This window comes from Lepisma saccharinum, unplaced genomic scaffold, assembly GCF_977018435.1.
Source record: "Lepisma saccharinum unplaced genomic scaffold, izLepSacc3.1 HAP1_SCAFFOLD_296, whole genome shotgun sequence".
In the NCBI taxonomy this organism is placed as follows: Eukaryota; Metazoa; Arthropoda; class Insecta; order Zygentoma; family Lepismatidae; genus Lepisma; species Lepisma saccharinum.
This window is the reverse complement of record NW_028143039.1, coordinates 169,278-187,790: the sequence shown is the minus strand read 5'-3', so window position 1 is coordinate 187,790 and position 18,513 is coordinate 169,278. Positions and strand designations below refer to the sequence as shown.

At 42.3% G+C, this 18,513-nt stretch overlaps 1 protein-coding gene and 1 long non-coding RNA gene across 2 annotated transcripts in view; one reads left to right on the top strand and one right to left on the bottom strand.

Annotated features, from left to right (window-relative positions):
- LOC145982662 (uncharacterized) overlaps positions 1 to 18,513 on the bottom strand; it is a 277,107-nt gene that overhangs the window by 98,812 nt on the left and 159,782 nt on the right. The gene's annotated exons all lie outside the window — the stretch shown is intronic.
- Positions 7,965 to 18,513, top strand: part of LOC145982668 (uncharacterized) — a 19,226-nt gene continuing 8,677 nt past the window's right edge. Inside the window, exons 1-2 of the mRNA XM_083116038.1 lie at positions 7,965 to 7,990; positions 13,859 to 13,985. Coding sequence (XP_082972164.1) covers positions 7,965 to 7,990; positions 13,859 to 13,985 — 153 coding nt within the window. The remainder of the gene's footprint in view (positions 7,991 to 13,858; positions 13,986 to 18,513) is intronic.

Genomic DNA, 18,513 nt, shown 5'->3' with positions numbered 1-18,513 from the left:
GTTGCACTATGTGTTTCAATTTGAATTCATTTGGCATTCTCTTTGTATTTTTATATTTTACAAGACGTATTATGTAGATTAATGAAGAGGGTGTAATATAAATGTAGAGGTGACCCCAAACGAAAGCTAGAAGTAAAGATGATGGGACAAATAAGATAAATATGATAGAAAACAACTTACCTACACATTCAGAGTTTTCATCGTTAAGATGGAAACACTTCAGGTGGAAGGAGCCGAAAAGTAAAAAATAGCGCGAGGGCGAGGGGTTAACAACCTTTTGGTCTTCTTTCGTCAGACTAAATGCTTTCGTTGACATGTTAGGCTTTTTAGGTTTAGTTGTCTTAGAATATATACACTCAATTTTCGGGGCTTACCGTGCTTGACCAAAAATGTAATATTTGATATTTATGAAGGCATTTCGCACTTACGTCAGAAGACGACCAAAAAGTTGTTTGGGTTTCGTGCGATCAGTTATACTCTAGAGCGAGAGGGTGTTCGAAGGGACGCGCGCATTTAACTTTGTTACGTGTCATTGTCTCCATACTTGTTTGCAGTAGCGAAGCGTAGTCTTACGAAGGAGGCAAGCAATGTTTCAGTACAACAAAACATGTAGTACAACGACATGCCGAGGGGAAATATTCAAGGTTTATAGCCTCATTTACCCAGTCGCTGGATTTGTCAAAATATCGTAATAAAGTGACTGTACTAAAAATAAACCATATGATCCGCAAACGTCACATTTACTTTTTTAAAAAAATCCAGGTAACGTTATTCATATGATATTAAACGTTTTGCATATGCGAACTTTCCGCATACGACTAAAGGGAGACGGAATTTCTTACTTACTTATTAGTACCTTTATTTGTTCATTATTATTTAATATGGTCAAATGGTGACCAAACCAATTTAGATAAAAAAAAATGGGAATCATTTGCTTATTTTACGCTGCATGATGTAATTTAGTATTTTTGGGCACCCTAAAAACCGCATTGGAGTAACTTAAACACTAAATAAAAAGTTAAACACAAACAATAAAAAATTCATTTCAAAGCAAAGAAACACATGCATAGACGATGTACTCACCACAATAAATTTCAAACTCTTGGTCCATTGGATGCCACCCTTAGTGACGATATTCATACTCCATTCTTCTTTTCTTCTCTAGAAAATGTTTAAGCACACAATCGTAAAATTGTGAGATTCTGCTTTTTCATGTCTCTGTAATGCATTGTACACGTTATTCAGATCACAGTATCCCTCACTTGACCACACGGAGTTCGTCTTGTGCACGGCGAACAATACGCATGGCCAACAGTACAACCTACTGCGTGCTTCACAACCTGCTAGCCAAATAAACTTGTGGTACAAATTGCTTTGGAAATGTCGCACAAAGCCCCTTGGGCTAACTTGTTTTAAGTCCGGTAAATGCGGTGTTGGTCGACCCCCTTCCACGATTTTCATTTTAACACTTATCTCTCTCGAGCTAAACGAAGCAATTTTCAATTGCTCAATAATACACCCGCACTTCACATCAACCGTTCCTATATACGCGTTCATTCCGATAAATTCACAGCACAAACACGAAGCAACAAACACTCACACTATCCCACGCGCTTTCCACAACTGCAAATGCAAGCATCCACACAAGATCACTTTGAAAATCTCTGAAACAACAGAAAGTGATACCAACCTATTTCCTTAATTTTATCCGTCACAAAGGAAAGATATATCAGTTTGGAGATAAAAATTACGCGGAGGAATCAGAATCATTTCAGCAGAACGAGTATGTACATTAATATTTAAGTAATAAAGTGTCATTCAATGGCGTGGCCGGGGGGGGGGTATATCTAAGAAAAAACGCCAAAGGAAGGAAAAGATGACAAAATGGGGACCGTAAAAAGACTATGGGAACACCACTTGCGTCATAATAATAGAACTTAAAACATATTCGGGCCTCCCCGATGGCGCAGTGGTAGTGTCGTCGCCTTGTAATCAAGGGGTTCCGGGTTCGATACCCGGTGGAGGCAAAAGTGTTTCAGATCCCATTTTAAACTGTAGGTCCAGTCCCGATTAGCCTTACTGTGCATAAAGTGGACTTAAAACAACAAATCAATCAATCAATCATTAAAACATATTATTGTGCTCATAATATGCAGAATGTATACGATTTACTTCTATGCCATGTACAAATATCAGTAGATAGTTCTTTCTCAGATAGCTTTATTTTCACCCCAAGTTTTATTCAAAAGCAGTCAATTTATTGATTGTAAAATTTGTGAAAGAGCTCACTTGAATTACTGCGTAAATAATTTGGCAGTTGCAAACACTGGTAGCGGTCAACACTTCTGGCGTAATTTGAGCTGGACCGACCAGGAAGCAGGGTGCAGGACCAAGGTCCGTCCAATCTTCCCTCCCTCCCTGAGAAAACTCTTCACGGGGGTGCAGAAATTCCACTGCCCCAACTCCCAGTGTCAACTTTTTTTACGCGTTTTACATTTCGCGAAATCTAAAATAATTTGTAATATAATATGATATATATGGAATTTAGAACAGCGATAATAACTTCTTTTAGTTATTTTATGACTAACAATTATTATTATATTTGCGATCTTGTTTACGTGTTCATGAAGACAAATATTCGTTACTAGTTTTTGCTGGCAACGTACCCATAGATGAATCCTTCTGCTTTCGGTTGAACTCGGCTATTTTCTGGAATCACGCAAGCTCGGAAAGCACAGCTTTTTGTAGAAGCTTTGTGGACGGGTTCCACCAGAATTTCACGCTTCGCCATGTGACTCCTTCGGAGGCCTTATTTTCCCGCAGAACGGCTGCAAGCATTGAGGCTGGTGCTTGCTACAGAGCTGCTGGGGGAGTTTGCGGCCGCATCTTAAATTAAAGTGATCGCCCCCTACACACACTCCTTGGTGCTGTCACTGTTATCTGAACATAAAGCAAATTAACTTTGTCAGTAATCTACCGGCCAAAATTTGATAATTTTCCCAGTACTATCTCTACGAACCAAAGCGTGTAGTGTCTCAAAAGGTTTAGATAAGTCCACTTTGCATAATTTTGGTGAACCCCCAGGAAAATTATGCACGAGCCGCGCCTGGTATACAATTAAATTATACTCCACCAAATTATTGCGTAGGCCAAAATAAACTTTGACCAAGAACCATTTTAACTATTCCCATTCCCTGTTGCGTAAGATAGGCAATTCCGGAACAAGGGGGGAGGGAGGCTTCGTTGAAGAACTTGTACTCTCTAGTCCGTAGACTAGACGGCAACTGAAATCACGCATGCGCGATCAAGAACTTCAACAGATGCCGAGATATCTATCGGGTCTCTTGAGCGCAGGCGGAAAGTAATACGTAAAAAAATAAACGAGATTTTTGAGGTGACTTAATTACTTCACTCTTACCACAAAAGGGGAGAGTGAAGTTGGGGCGGGCAGATATTAATAATAGTAGTTATCTAATCGCCACAACACACTAAAAACATGTTTAAAACAAAAAAACAAAACTGTTTGTTTTGTTTCTTTAAGAAAAATTGCCAACTCTGCCTGGCAAGTAAATAAGTAAATTTATTGAATAACAAAAAAAGGAGTTAGATCCAATTGTATTCGGCAAAAATAATTGAGCCTATTAGTTGCTGATTAATATTTTATGCATATTACCATAAGTATTAGAGTGCATAAATTTTTGGAGCCGTCCTTCATAGCCGTATGAACCAAATTCCTTGTCTTCCAATAAGTTCGTTGGGAATAAATAACCATCGATTATGCAACAAATGCTATGTTGCGAAACCGGTCCGTTGTGGACCAATTTTATGAACGATGAATCCGGTCCGGTAGGACCATTTATGATTGATGATCCTAGTCGGCAGGATTTAAATGTAAGCAAAATTGTACGTTACTACTTACACCTCTCTGGAATGGATTGTATCAATTATAGGGCTAAGTTCACCGCAATCTTCTTGGAGTTGTAAAGAAAAATACAGGTACACACTGATAACCATAACTATGTATTATAATTTATACACACAACACGAAATCACACTTCCCTGCACTCCTGTCTAAGGAAAACTGTTTTACACAAAGTTTGCAGCTGGTGTCACGATAACACGCCACTAAAAACATAGCCACGTTAGGCTTACGATATCCGTAACTGTCCGCGACGGTTTCCAGTTGTTGCCCGAGTGGCTTCTTCGCGCACACTGAAACTGTAGAGTGCAAAGATATGGCAGTAACAAGACACCGCGCTCAGATTAAATTAGCCAATGGGAGTGCAGGTTTCTTATGGCATTTGATATATACAAATAAACAATTGAAGCTATATGCAGACATAAAGAAAGAATAAATGTGGTTAGTTTTATAGATAAATCTCCAACATGCTAAACAATTATATTTTGATTATTTAATGTTAGTACTTGGTAAGTCTGGAGGGGGCTCCTTGCTGATAAAGGGTTGCTTTGGCCAGCACATGTAGCGTTTCTTTCATCTAGTGGCGGGACAAACAGACACTGCAACACCATGTGATTGATCGGACCAGAAGTAAAAAAAAAGTCCAGTTGGAAACGCCCATCTTTAAAAAATTATTCCCAAAAAACGTTAACACAGTTTCAGAATTATTACCAAGATTAGGATGAAAGACAAACGAATTTAGTCACTTGTGACAATGACTGTATTTATTCTAAATACCTTCTTATGACTTCATATTTATTATAGTTCTTTTTCTTTCCAACTTTCACCTCGTGTTTTCATGCCTATGGTGCTGCCATCTATCTTCTAATTTTACACTTATCTATGGCTTGATACAGAGGGAGATCTCTCTCCGGTGACGAAGAGAAAACAAAAGACAAGAGAGAGGCGGGCAAAGAGAGAAAAGGCAAAGAGGAGGAGAGAAGAGAGAAGTAGGAAGAAAACAATAACGAAGAGGAACGAATGGAAAAATAGAAAATCACGGAAGAAAGAGCAGAATATATATAGAAGCAACTAAGATGGAGAGAAAGTAACAGAAAACATGTGACAGAAAGAAATAGGAAAACAAAGAGCAGGAAAGACAACGATGGAGAAAAACTAGAGAGGAACAAAGGTAAAAAGACAAGAAGAAAGATAGCACACACAAACGCGAGAGAAAGAAATGGGGAACAGAGAAAAAGAGAGAGAAGGAACTAGAAGAATAACTTTTGAATTGATTGATTGATTGAGTTGGTATTTTAAGTCCACTTTATGCACAGTAAGGATAATTGGGACTGGACCAACAGTTTAAAGTGGTATTCGAACCACTATGTGGCTCCACCGGGTATCGAACCCGGGCAACAACGCTATCACTGCGCCATCAGGGAGGCCAACTTTAGAATTAAAGGGGGGAACTCCCGAAGGGTGTAAGCCTGTCTCCATCCACCCGCATGCATTCGAGGGTATGCGCTTAATATCCTGGTACCTTCAAATATACCAGGACGTCGGTTTCCCCGCCTTTTAGTATTCTCATATATTTATTATTTATTGCATGGTTCTTGATATATAATATTTTATTTGCATATCGATGATTTATAGTATTATCGCTGTCATTAAATTTGATATTTAATTATCGCGATTGTGTAGGAAAATCCAGTTTTGTCAGAACGGGTATTTGTCTTGAAGAGAGTTTTTGTTTCCCTGGAGCCCGGAACAAATAACTTTTAATAAAGTGTGGGCCATGTTGCACTGTGCGATTTGAAACCGATAGAAATGTTTCAGAACGTGTGCAATATTTTGAAGTAGAAGAAGGAACAATAAAGGACAAAACGGAGGAAATGAAGTGGAGAAACGGAGAAAGAAACAAGGCGGGCAAGGATCACAAAGAGGGAGGGAAGGAGAGAGAGAGAGAGAGAGAGAGAGAGAGAGAGAGAGAGAGAGAGAGAGAGAGAGAGAGAGAGAGAGGGGGGGGGGGACAGATGTCTTGGAAAAGGAAGGAGACAAATGATATATGTATAGTTGTACCCAGGCGCGGTTGGCCCTATAGCGCACAGGATCAGTGAACCCCCAGTAATATACGATAATCACCTCGAGAATGAACAATGAACAATGTCTTTAAATTTTCACATTATTTCGCTAAAAATTCTACACAATAAGTCATGTATTTGTACCCGTAACACGGCGAACTCTCTTGCTGAGAAGAAGAAACCGCGAATCGGCCGCCCTGATACAGACCCTCAGTTGAACCCCCACAGGACAGCTCGTGCCATTGTGAAAGCTTCGTGCGGGAGCAGAAGCGCGAGGAGGGTATAGGACAAAATACATGGGAGATGAGATTCCAAAACCTATGTCTCTACCCAACGGTCATGCGCAGTTCGTTCTCTCGCAGAAGCCGCGGGACAAGGCTCCTTTCTCGCTGCTTCCTCCCTTCCAGTGTTGCTGCGTGCGGTTCAAGTTTGAAGCGCACACATTACATATTCAATCTTCTCTTGTATCATTTTTGCACCGAACTTCTTGGAATAAATGCAAGATTGTGTCAGAGATGGATGAGTGGAAACAAATAGAAGCTGGAATTAGATGCGATGAATTAAAATAAAGGAGATACATTACCAAAATACCTTGTGCATGCATTCAGAGGTTTTTCCTTAAAGGTGGAAACACTTCGGGTTCGCGAAAGAGAAAGAATGGCGCGAAGACGTGACTCGCTGTCGCTCGGTGTCAAAGTCTCAAGTTTTTTAGTTTTTGAAGTGCTTGGATACTTGTTGGAAAGTATTAAGTGATGCTGCGAGTGAAACGAGGGATGGACTTTACCTAGGTTATGTCATTTGATGCAGTGTAGGCGTTGCTGTCCGCGCAGGTAAGAAATGACCGATAGAAATGCACATAATTAACGTAAACAAACTTCCTTGTCCACTGAAAAAAAGCGTGTGCTGGTCGACCAGCCCCAAATTTGAACAAACCTGTCGCGTATAAATGAAAGGGTCTCAGGTTCGATTTCTAGTATGCGCATGCCATTAGTTGCCATTTCCCTTTAACAAATGTAGGACCAGTTCTGATTAGTCAGCATGGACGTCCGGAAGGGGAAAAGGGGGCCGCCCCCCATGGAAATTGAATGTAAACCAAAAATTATATATTACACGCATATAATTTAATTTCAGTCACAGTAATTTTTGGTAATTATTATAAAAGCGTTGCAGTAACTTCAGACTGAAGGAGTGTTTTTTGCTCCTCGTGGGGAAAAATATATTACTTGCCCCTACTTGAGGATGTCCATGATATTCCAACAAAACTCAACTTTTTTCATAAAGGCACAATTTATTGTAGTTTCAGCCCTAAATTTATTCGCACACCCCTACAACAAAACCTTATACTCCCAGATAAAAAGAATTCTTGACAAAGCTTTTAAACCCTCCCCCATCCTTTTGTTGGGCGAAGGAAGTATATTTTGCGGAAAGTGAATATATGTCACATCACTTCAGTGAACCCCCGGGTAAATAATGCACGAGCCGCGCCTGGTTGTACCACTTTAGGCTAATTTGCGAAGATGGGATGAAATTGATGAATGGACATTCACAAACATCCATGCCAAGCCCTGGCTTCGTAGCGCGATGTGCCTACCACTCCGCCACGGGGTCCGGCTCTACACTTATCTAAATTAATGAATTCACCAGTACATTACAATTTAATACATTCATGTTTCGGCCTTCCAACCAACTCCCCTCACGTGTTCAGCTTTAGATGACTACTGCTAATAAGGAATGAGACACCCCGAAATAAAATTCTGGCTAATAAAAATTTCATATCAGTCAAGAAAAAATTGCATCAATTATAAGGGACTGTACAAATAAGAGCAATGCAATGGCATCAAATTGAAGTAGTGTTTTTTTATAGACAGGGATCTTTTGGGGAGAGATGCGTTGCCTGCGCCGGATCCTTGTAAAGAAATCCTGTGGACGCATTTCCTATACCAACAACGTGCGGTGTTATCAAGGGAATGTATACGATCAGTATGGGACGTAGTAGGAGAGAAGACCGGTAGGTGACACTAGCTCTCAATGCGCTGACAGAGTCCTCTAACAGGGATTGCTTCAACTACGTGTGACCCAAAGTCAAGTCGGGTGAGAAGGAAAGAGAGTTTTTAAAATCTGTTGATGAGATTGACGGCGTGTATAAACAATATTCAGAAAAGAAATTATATTTTGCTGTAATATGTAAGAAAATTAAACTTTAAAATGCAATATAATTTAAGTAGTTTTTTATTACTAATTTACGAAAGAAAACTATTTTTTTACGTCTGCGTAAATAACTGGTTCTCTACACGAAGCAAATTACGTCACGAGTAAATTACGTTCCAAACCCTGGCCACGCGTTTCCGAGGGCCGTGAAGGGTGTAGCCAATACGACTGGAAATAGGTGAACTGAAAAGTACAAAAAAGTAAGAAGGAAAGAAAGAAAGAAAGAAGGAAAGAAAGAGAGAAGGATAGAAGGAAAGAAAGAAGGAAAGAAAGAATGAAGGAAAAAGAAAGAGAGAAAGAAAAAAGAAAGAAAATAATAAAGAAAGAAGGAGAGAAAGGAAGAAAAAACAAGGAAGGAGAAAGAAAGAAAGAAAGAAGAAAAGAAAGAATGAAGGAAGGAAAGAAAGAAAGAAGGAAAGAAAGAAAAAAGCAAGGATAGAAAGAGGGTAAGAAGGAGAGAAAGAGAAAAAGAAAGAGAGAGAAGGAAAGATAGAATTAAAGAAAAGAAAAAAAGAAAAGAAAAAAAGAAGGAAGGAAAGAGAGAAGGAGAGAAAGAAAGAAGGAAAGAAAGAAAGAGAGAAAGAAATAAAGAAAGAAGGAGAGAAAGAAAGAAGGAAAGAAAGACGGAAAGAAAGAAAAAGAAAGGAAGGAAGAAAGAAAGAGAGATAGAAAGAAAGAAAGAAGGAAAGAAAGAATGAAAAATAGAAAGAAGCAAAGAAGGAATGAGAGAAAGAAGGGAAGAAATAATGAAGGAAAAAGAAAGAGAGAAAGAAGGAAAAAATGAATTAAAGAATGAAAGAAAGAAGGAAAGAAAGAAAGAAAGTAACAAGGAAGGAGAAAAAGAAAGAAGGAAAGAAGCAAAGAAAGAATAAAGGAAAGAAAGAGAGAAGGCAATAAGGAAAGAAAGAAAGAAAAAAAGAAAGAAAAAAACGAAAGATAGAAGGAAGGAGAGAAGGAAAGAAAGAAGAAAAAAGGAGAGAGAGAAGAAAGATAGAAAGAAAGAAAAATGGAAGGATAGAAAGAAAGAAGAAGAGAAAGAAAGAGAAAGAATTAGAAAGAAAGACAGAAATACTGAAAGATAGAAAGAAAGAAAGAAGGAAGTTAAGAAAGACATAAAAAAAGAAGGGAAGGAAGAAAGAAGGAGAGAAAGAATTAAAGAAAGAAGGAATGAGAGAAAGAAAGAAAAAAGAAAGAAAGAAGAAAGAAAGAAAGAGCGAAAGAAACAGAAGGAAGGAAGAAAGAAAGAAGGAAAGAAAGAATTAGAGAAAGAAGGAAAGAGAAAAAAGAAGGAAAGATAGAAAGAAAGAAGGAAAGAAGAAAAGAAAGAAGAAAGATATAAAGAAGGAAAGAAAAAGAAAGGAAGCAGGAAATAAAGGAAGAAGGAAAGAAAGATTGAAGGAAAGAAAGAAAGAAGGAAGGAATGAAAGAAGGAGAGAAAAGGGAAAGAAAATGAAAGAATTAAAGATAGAAGGAAAGAAAGAAAGAAAGAAGAAAGGGAGAATGAATGTAGAAAGGAGAGAAGGAAAGAAAGAAATAAGGAAAGAGAGAATTATAAAAAGAAGGAAAGAGAGAAATAAAGATAGAAAAGAAGAAAGAAAAAAAGAGAGATAGATAGAAAGAAAGAAGGAAAGAATGAAGGAAATATAGAAAAAAGAAAGAAGGAAAGAGAGAAAGAAGGAAAGAAAAAAAGGAAGAAGGTGAGAAGGACAGAGAGAAAGAAAGAAAAATAAAGAAAGAAGGAAAGAGAGAAAGAAAGAAAGAGAGAAAGAAGGAAAAAGAGAAAGAAAAAAAAATAGAAGAAAAGAAAAAGAGAAAGAAAAAATCAAGAGAGAAGGAAAGAAAGATAGAAGAAAAGAAAGAAAGAAGGAAGGAAAAATGAGACAAAAAGAGAAATAAGAAAATAAAGAATCAAAGAAAGAAAGAAAGAAAGAGAGATAGAAGATAGAAAGAATGAAAGAAGAAAGAAGAAAAAGAAAGAAGGAATGAAAGAAAGAAGGAAGGAGAGAAAGAAGGAAAGAAAGAAGGAAGGAGGGAAAGACGGAAAGAAGGAGAGAAGGAAGGAAAGAAGTAAGGAAGGAGTGAAGGAAAAAGGAAAGAAAGAAAGAAACAGGGAAGGAGAGAACGAAAGAAAGAAAGAAAATAAGAAGGAAAGAAGGTAAAAGAGAAAGAATAAAAGAAAGAAAGTAAGAAGGAAAGAAAGAAGGAAAGAAAGATAGAAGTATAGAAGGAAAGAAAGAAGGAAAGAAAGAATCAAGGAAAAAGAAAGAGAGAAAGAAAAAAAGAAAGAAAAAATTAAAGAATGAAGGAGAGAAAGGAAGAAAGAAACAAGGAAGGAGAAAGAAAGAAAAACAGGATAGAAAGAAAAAAGGAGAGAAGAAAAGAAGGAAAGAAAGAAGAAAGAAAAAGGAAGAAAGAAGGAAAAAAGGAAAGAAAGAAGAAAGAAACAAAGAAAGATGGAAGGAAAGAAAGAAAGAAGGAAGAAATTAAAGAAGGAGAGAAAAGAGAAGAAAAAAAGAATTAAAGATAGAAGGAAAGAAAGAAAGAAAGAAGAAAGGGAGAATGAATGTAGAAAGGAGAGAAGGAAAGAAAGAATTATAAAAAGAAGGAAAGAGAGAAATAAAGAAAGAAAGGAAGAAAGAAAAAGAAAGATAGATAGAAAGAAAGAAGGAAAGATAGAGAAAAGAAAGAAGGAATGAGAGAAAGAAGGAAAGAAAGAAGAAAGAAAGTGAAAAGGACAGAGAGAAAGAAAGAAAGAAAAAATAAAGAAAGAAGGAAAGAGAGAAAGTAAGAAAGAGAGAAAGAAGGAAAAGAGAAAGAAGGAAAGATAAAAGAAAAGAAAGAGAGAAAGAAAAATCAAGAGAGATGGAAAAAGATAGAAGGAAAGAAAGAAAGATGGAAGGAAGGAAAGAATGAGAGAAAGAGCAATAAGAAAATAAAGAATCAAAGAAGGAAAGAAAGAACGAGAGATAGGAGACACGAAGCGACACGCAAGCGACAAGAAAGCGACACAATAGCGACACGAAAGCGAGACGCGACACGCAAGCGACACGAAGCGACACGCAAGCGACAAGAAGCGACACGCTAGATACACGAAACGACACGCAAACGACACGCAAGCGACACGCAAGCGACAAGAAAGCGACACGCAAGCGACACGCAAGCGACAAGAAAGCGACAAGCGAAAGTGCGACGCGACACGCAAGCGACACGAGAGCAACACGAAAGCGACAAGCAAAGCGAGACGCGAAACGCAAGCGACACGCAAGCGACACGCAAGCGACAAGTAAGCGACACGCAAGCGACAAGAAAGCGACAAGCAAAGCATGACGCGACACGAAAGCGACACGAAAGCGACACAAAAGCGACAAGCAAAAGCGAGACGCGACACGCAAGCGACACGAAAGCGACACGAAAGCAACAAGAAAGCGACACGAAAGCAACAAGAAATCGACAAGCGAAAGTGCGACGCGTCACGCAAGCGACAAGAAAGCGACACGAAAGCGACACGAAAGCGACAAGTAAGCGACACGCATGCGACACGCAAGCGACACGAAGCGACACGAAAGCGACACGAAGCGACACGCAAGCGACATGCGAAAGTGCGACGCGACACGCAAGCGACAAGCAAAGCGTGACGCGACACGCAAGCGACACGCAAGCGACAAGCAAAGCGTGACGCGACACGCAAGCGACATGCAAGCGACACGCAAGCGACAAGTAAGCGACACGCAAGCGACAAGTAAGCGACACGCAAGCGATAAGAAAGCGACAAGCGAAAGTGCGACGCGTCACGCAAGCGACAAGAAAGCGACACGAAAGCGACACGAAAGCGACAAGTAAGCGACACGCAAGGGACACGAAAGCGACACGAAGCGACACGAAAGCGACACGAAGCGACACGCAAGCGACACGCAAGCGACATGCGAAAGTGCGACGCGACACGCAAGCGACAAGAGAGCAACACGAAAGCGACAAGCAAAGCGTGACGCGACACGCAAGCGACACGCAAGCGACAAGCAAAGCGTGACGCGACACGCAAGCGACACGAAAGCGACACGCAAGCGACACGCAAGCGACATGCAAGCGACACGCAAGCGACAAGTAAGCGACACGCAAGCGACACGAAGCGACACGCAAGCGACAAGAAAGCGACACAATAGCGACACGAAAGCGAGACTCGACACGCAAGCGACACGAAAGCGACACGCAAGCGACACGAGGCGACACGCAAGCGACACGAAGCGACAAGCAAAGCGTGACGCGACACGAAAGCGACACGAAAGCGAGAAACGACACGCAAGCGACACGCGAGCGACACGAAGCGACACGCTAACGACACGCAAGCGACACGCAAGCGACAAGCAAAGCGTGACGCGACACGCAAGCGATACGAAAGCGACACAAAAAAGACAAGCGAAAGCGAGACGCGACGCTTCTTTCCATCTATCCTTCCATCTTTGTTTCTTTCTTTCCTTCTTCCTTTTCTTCGTTCTTTCCTTCTGTTTTCTTCTTTGTTTCCTTCTTTCCTTCTTTTTTCTTTCCTTCTTTCTCTCTCTCCTTCCTTGTTTCTTTCTTTCTTTTCTTTTTCCTTTACTCCTTCCTTCTTTCTTTCCTTCTCTCCTCACCTTCTTTCCTTCTTTCCCTCCTTCCTTCTTTCTTTCCTTCTTTCTCTCCTTCCTTCTTTCTTTCCTTCTTTCTCTCCTTCCTTCTTTCTTTCTTTCCTTCTCTCTCTCTCTTTCTTTCTATCTTTGTTTTCTTATTTCTCTTTTTCTCTCCTTCTTTCCTTCGTTCTATCTTTCTTTCTGTCCTATCTTTCTTTCCTTCTCTCTTGATTTTTTATTTCTCTCTCTTTCTTTTCTTTTCTCTTTCCTTCTTTCTCTCTTTCTTACCTTCTCTCTTTCCTTCTTTCTTTAATTTTTTCTCTCCTTCTTTCTCTCTTTCCTTCTCACCTTCTTTCTTTTTTATTTCCTTCTTTCTCTCATTCCTGCTTTCTTTTCTATCTTTCCTTCCTTCTTTTCTTCTTTCTTTTTATCTATCTCTCGTTTTCTCTTTCTTCCTTTCTTTCGGCTTTCTTTCTCTCTTTCTATATTTTTATAATTCTTTCTTTCCTTCCTTCTTTGTTTTCAATTCTTTCCTTCTTTCCTTTTTCTTTAATTCTATCATTCCTTCTTTCTCTTTCTCCTTCTTACCCTCTTTGTTTGTTTCCTTCCTTCTTTCTTTCTTTCTTTCCTTCACTCTTTCTTTCCTTCTGTCTTTCTTTCCTTCCTTCTTTCTTTCTTTCATACATAGAAGGAATAAAAAAGAAAGAAGGAAAGAGAGAAAAAGAGAGAAAAAGGAAAGATTGAAAGAAGAAAGAAAAGTAGAAAGAAAGAAGGAAAGAAGAGAAGAAGGAAATAAAAAAGGAAAGGAGGAAAGAAAGAAAAAGGATAGATAGAAGGAAGGAGATAAGAAAAGAAGGAAAGAAAGAAGAAAGAAGGAAAAAGGAAGAAAGGAGGAAAAAGGATAGAAAGAAGAAAGAAAGAAAGAAAAAATGATGATGGAAGGATAAGAAAAAAGAAGGAGAGAAAGGAAGAGAGAAAGAAAGAAATAACGAAAGAAGGAAAGAAAGATGGAAAGAAAGAGAGAAGGAAGAAAAAAAAGAGGGAGAAGGAAAGAAATAAGAAAAAAGAAGGAAAGAACGAAGGAAAGAAAGAAGGAAAGAAAGAAAGAAGGAAAGAGAGAATGAAACTAGAAAGGAGAAAAAGAAAGAAGGAAAGAAAGAGAGAAGGAAAGAGAGAAAGAAGGAAAGAAAAAGAGAAAAAGGAAAGATTGAAAGAAGAAAGAAAGGAAGAAAGAAAGAATGAAAGAAGAGAAGAAAAAAGGAAAGGAGGAAAGAAAGAAGGAAAGTAAGAAGGAAAGAAAGAAACAAGAAAAGAAGGAGAGAAGGAGAGAAGGAAAGAAAGAAAGAAGGAAGGAAACAGTGAAGGAAAAACGAGAGAAAGAAAGCGACACGAAAGCGACAAGCGACACGAAAGCGACAAGTAAGCGACACGCAAGCAACAAGAAGCGACACGAAAGCGACACGAAAGCGACACGCAAGCGACAAGAAAGCGACATGCGAAAGTTCGTCGCGACACGCAAGCGACACGAAATTGAAAAGCAAAGCGTGACGCGACACGCAAGCGACACGTAAGCGACAAGTAAGCGACACGCAATTGACACGAAATCGACAAGCGAAAGCGAGACGCAAGCGACACGCAAGCGACACGAATCTACACGCTAACGACTCCCAAGCGACACGCTAGCGACAAGCAAGCGACAGGAAGCGACATGCAAGCGACACGCAATCGACACGCAATCGACACGCAAGCGACAAGTAAGCGACACGCAAACGACAAGTAAGAGACACGCAAGCGACAAGTAAGCGACACGCAAGCTACAAGAAGCGACACGCAAGCGACAAGAAAGCGACACAATAGCGACACGAAAGCGAGACGCGACACGCAAGCGACACGAAAGCGACACGCAAGCGACACGAAGCGACACGCAAGCGAAACGAAGCGACACGCTAACGACACGCAAGCGACACGAAAGCGACAAGCACAGCGTGACGCGACACGAAAGCGACACAAAAGCGACAAGTGAAAGCGAGACGCGACACGCAAGCGACAAGAAAGCGACATGCGAAAGTTCGACGCGACACGCAAGACACGAAAGCGACACGAAAGCGACAAGCAAAGCGTGACGCGACACGCGAGTGACACGCAAGCGACACGCAAGCAACAAATAAGCGACACGCAAGCGACACGAAAGCGACACGCAAGCGACACGAGGCGACACGCAAGCGACACGAAGCGACAAGCAAAGCGTGACGCGACACGAAAGCGACACGAAAGCGACACGAAAGCCAGACGCGTGTGACAAGTAAGAAAGAGAGAGAAAGAAGGAAAGAAAAAGAGAGAAAAAGGAAAGATTGAAAGAAGAAAGAAATAAAGAAAGAAAAAAGGAAAGGAGAGAAGAAAAAAGGAAAGGAGGAAAGAAAGAAGGAAAGTAAGATGGAAAGAAAGAAACAAGAAAAGGAGAGAAGGAAAGAGAAGGAAGGAAGGAAACAGTGAAAGAGAAACGAGAGAAAGAAAGCGAAACGAAAGCGACAAGCGACACGCAAGCGACACGAAAGCGACAAGTAAGCGACACGCGTCGCTTCGTGTCGCTTGCGTATCGCGTCTAGCTTTGCTTGTCGCTTTCGTGTTGCTCTCGTGTCGCTTCCATGTCGCGTCGCACTTTCGCATGTCGCTTGCATGTCTCTTTCGTGTCGCTTCGTGTCGCATCGTGTCGCTTGTGTCTCGCTTGCGTGTCGAGTCTCGCTTTCGCTTTTCGCCTTTGTGTCGATTTCTTGTCGCTTGCGTGTCGCTTCGTGTCGCTTGCGTGTCGCTTTCGTGTCGCTTGCGTGTCGCTTGCTTTTCGTGTCTCGCTTTTGCTTGTCGCTTTCGTGTTGCTCTCGTGTCGCTTGCGTGTCGCGTCGCACTTTCGCATGTCGCTTCCTTGTCGCTTGCGTGTCGCTTTCTTGTCGCTTGCGTGTCGCTTTCTTGTCGCTTGCGTGTCGCGTCACGCTTTGCTTGTCGCTCTCGTGTCGCTTGCGTGACGTTAGCGTGTCGGTTCGTGTCGCTTGCGTGTCGCTTCGTGTCGCTTGCGTGTCGCGTCACGCTTTGCTTGTCGCTTTCGTGTCGCTTTCGTCTCTTGCGTGTCGCGTCGAACTTTCGCATGTCGCTTTCTTGTCGCTTGCGTGTCGCTTCGTGTCGCTTGTGTGTCGCTTATTTGTCGCTTGCGTGTCGCTTATTTGTTGCTTGCGTGTCGCTTGCGTGTCGCTCGCGTGTCTCGTCACGCTTTGCTTGTCGCTTTCGTGTCTCTTGCGTGTATCGTCGAACTTTCGCATGTCTTTTTCTTGTCGCTTGCGTGTCGCGTCTCGCTTTCGCTTGTCGCTTTTGTGTCGCTTTCGTGTCGTTTGCGTGTCGCGTCTCGCTTTCGTGTCGCTATTGTGTAGCTTTCTTGTCGCTTGCGTGTCGCTTCGTGTAGCTTGCGTGTCGCTTACTTGTCGCTTGCGTGTCGCTTACTTGTCGTTTACGTGTCGCTTACTTGTCGCTTGCGTGTCGATTGCGTGTCGCTTGCATGTCGCTTAGTGTCGCTTGCATGTCGCTTTCGTGTCGCTTCGTGTCGCTTGCATGTCGCTTTCGTGTCGGTTACTTGTCGTTTGTGTGTCGCTTGTCGCTTTCGTGTCGCTTGCGTTTCGCGTGTCGCTTTGTTTGTCGCTTTCGTGTTGCTCTCGTGTAGCTTGCGAAAGCGACACAAAAGCGACAAGAAAAAGCGAGACGCGACACGCAGGCGACACGCAAGCGAAACGCAAGCGACACGCAAGCGACACGCAAGCGACACGCAAGCGACACGAAGCTACACGCTAACGACACGCAAGCGACACGCTAGCGACACGAAAGCGACAAGCAAAGCGTGACGCGACACGAAAGCGACACGAAAGCAACACAAAAGCGACAACAAAAAGCGAGACGCGACACGCAGGCGACACGCAAGCGACACGCAAGCGACACGCAAACGACACGCAAGCGACACGCTAGCGACACGCAAGCGCCACGAAGCGACATGCAAGCGACACGCAATCGACACGCAAGCGACAAGTATGCGACACGCAAGCGACAAGTAAGCGACACGCAAGCTACACGAAGCGACACGATAGCAACAAGAAAGCGACACAATAGCGACACGCAAGCGACACGCGAGCGACAAGTAAGAAAAAGATAAAGAAGGAAAGAAAAAGAGAGAAAAAGGAAAGATTGAAAGAAGAAAGAAAGGAAGAAAGAAGGAAGGAAAGAAGAGAAGAAAAAAGGAAAGGTGGAAAGAAAGAAGGAAAGTAAGAAGGAAAGAAAGAAACAAGAAAAGGAGAGAAGGAGAGAAGGAAAGAAAGAAGGAAGGAAGGAAACAGTGAAGGAAAAACGAGAGAAAGAAAGCTACACGAAAGCGACAAGCGACACGCAAGCGACACGAAAGCGACAAGTAAGCGACACGTGTCGCTTCGTGTCGCTTGCGTGTCGCGTCTCGCTTTCGCTTGTCGCTTTCGTGTCGCTTGCGTGTCGCTTGCGTTTCGCGTCTAGCTTTGCTTGTCGCTTTCGTTAGGTTAGGTTAGGTGTCGCTTTCTTGTCTCTTGCGTGTCGCTTTTGTGTCGTTTGCGTTTCGCGTCTCGCTTTCGCTTGTCGCTTTTGTGTCGCTTTGTGTCGCTCTCGTGTCGCTTGCGTGTCTCTTGCGTGTCGCTTCGTGTCGCGTCTCGCTTTTGCTTATCGTTTTTGTGTCGCTTTCGTGTCGCTTGCGTGTCGCGTCACGCTTTGCTTGTCGCTTTCGTGTTGCTTGCGTGTCGCTTGCGTGTCCCTTGTCGCTTTCGTGTCCTTTCGTGTCGCTTGCGTTTCGCGTCTCGCTTTGTTTGTCGCTTTTGTGTTGCTCTCGTGTCGCTTGCGTGTCGCGTCGCACTTTCGCATGTCTCTTTCTTGTCGCTTGCGTGTCGCTTGCGTGTCGCTCTCTTGTCGCTTGCGTGTCGCTTCGTGTCGCTTGTGTGTCGCTTACTTGTCGCTTGCGTGTCGCTTATTTGTTGCTCGCGTGTCGCTTGCGTTTCGCTCGCGTGTCGCGTCATGCTTTGCTTGTCGCTTTCGTGTCTCTTGCGTGTCGCGTCGAACTTTCGCATTACTTTTTCTTGTCGCTTGCGTGTCGCGTCTCGCTTTCGCTTGTCGCTTTTGTGTCGCTTTCGTGTCGCGTCACGCTTTGCTTGTCGCTTTCGTGTCGTTAGCGTGTCGCTTCGTGTCGCTTGCGTGTCGCTTCGTGTCGCTTGCGTGTCACTTTCGTGTCGCTTGCGTGTCGCGTCTCGCTTTCGTGTCGCTATTGTGTCGCTTTCTTGTTCCTTGCGTGTCGCTTCGTGTAGCTTGCGTGTCGCTTACTTGTCGCTTGCGTGTCGCTAACTTGTCGTTTGCGAGTCGCTTACTTGTCGTTTGCGTGTCGATTGCGTGTCGCTTGCATGTCGCTTCGTGTCGCTTGCATGTCGCTTTCGTGTCGCTTCGTGTCGCTTGCATGTCGCTTTCGTGTCGCTTACTTGTCGTTTGCGTGTCGCGTCACGCTTTGCTTGTCGCTTTCGTGTAGCTTTTGTCCTTTGCGTGTCGCGTCGAACTTTCGCATGTCACTTTCTTGTCGCTTGCGTGTCGTTTGCGTGTCGCTTACTTGTCGCTCTCGTGTCGCTTGCGTGTCGCTATTGTGTCGCTTTCTTGTCGCTTGCGTGTCGCTTCGTGTAGCTTG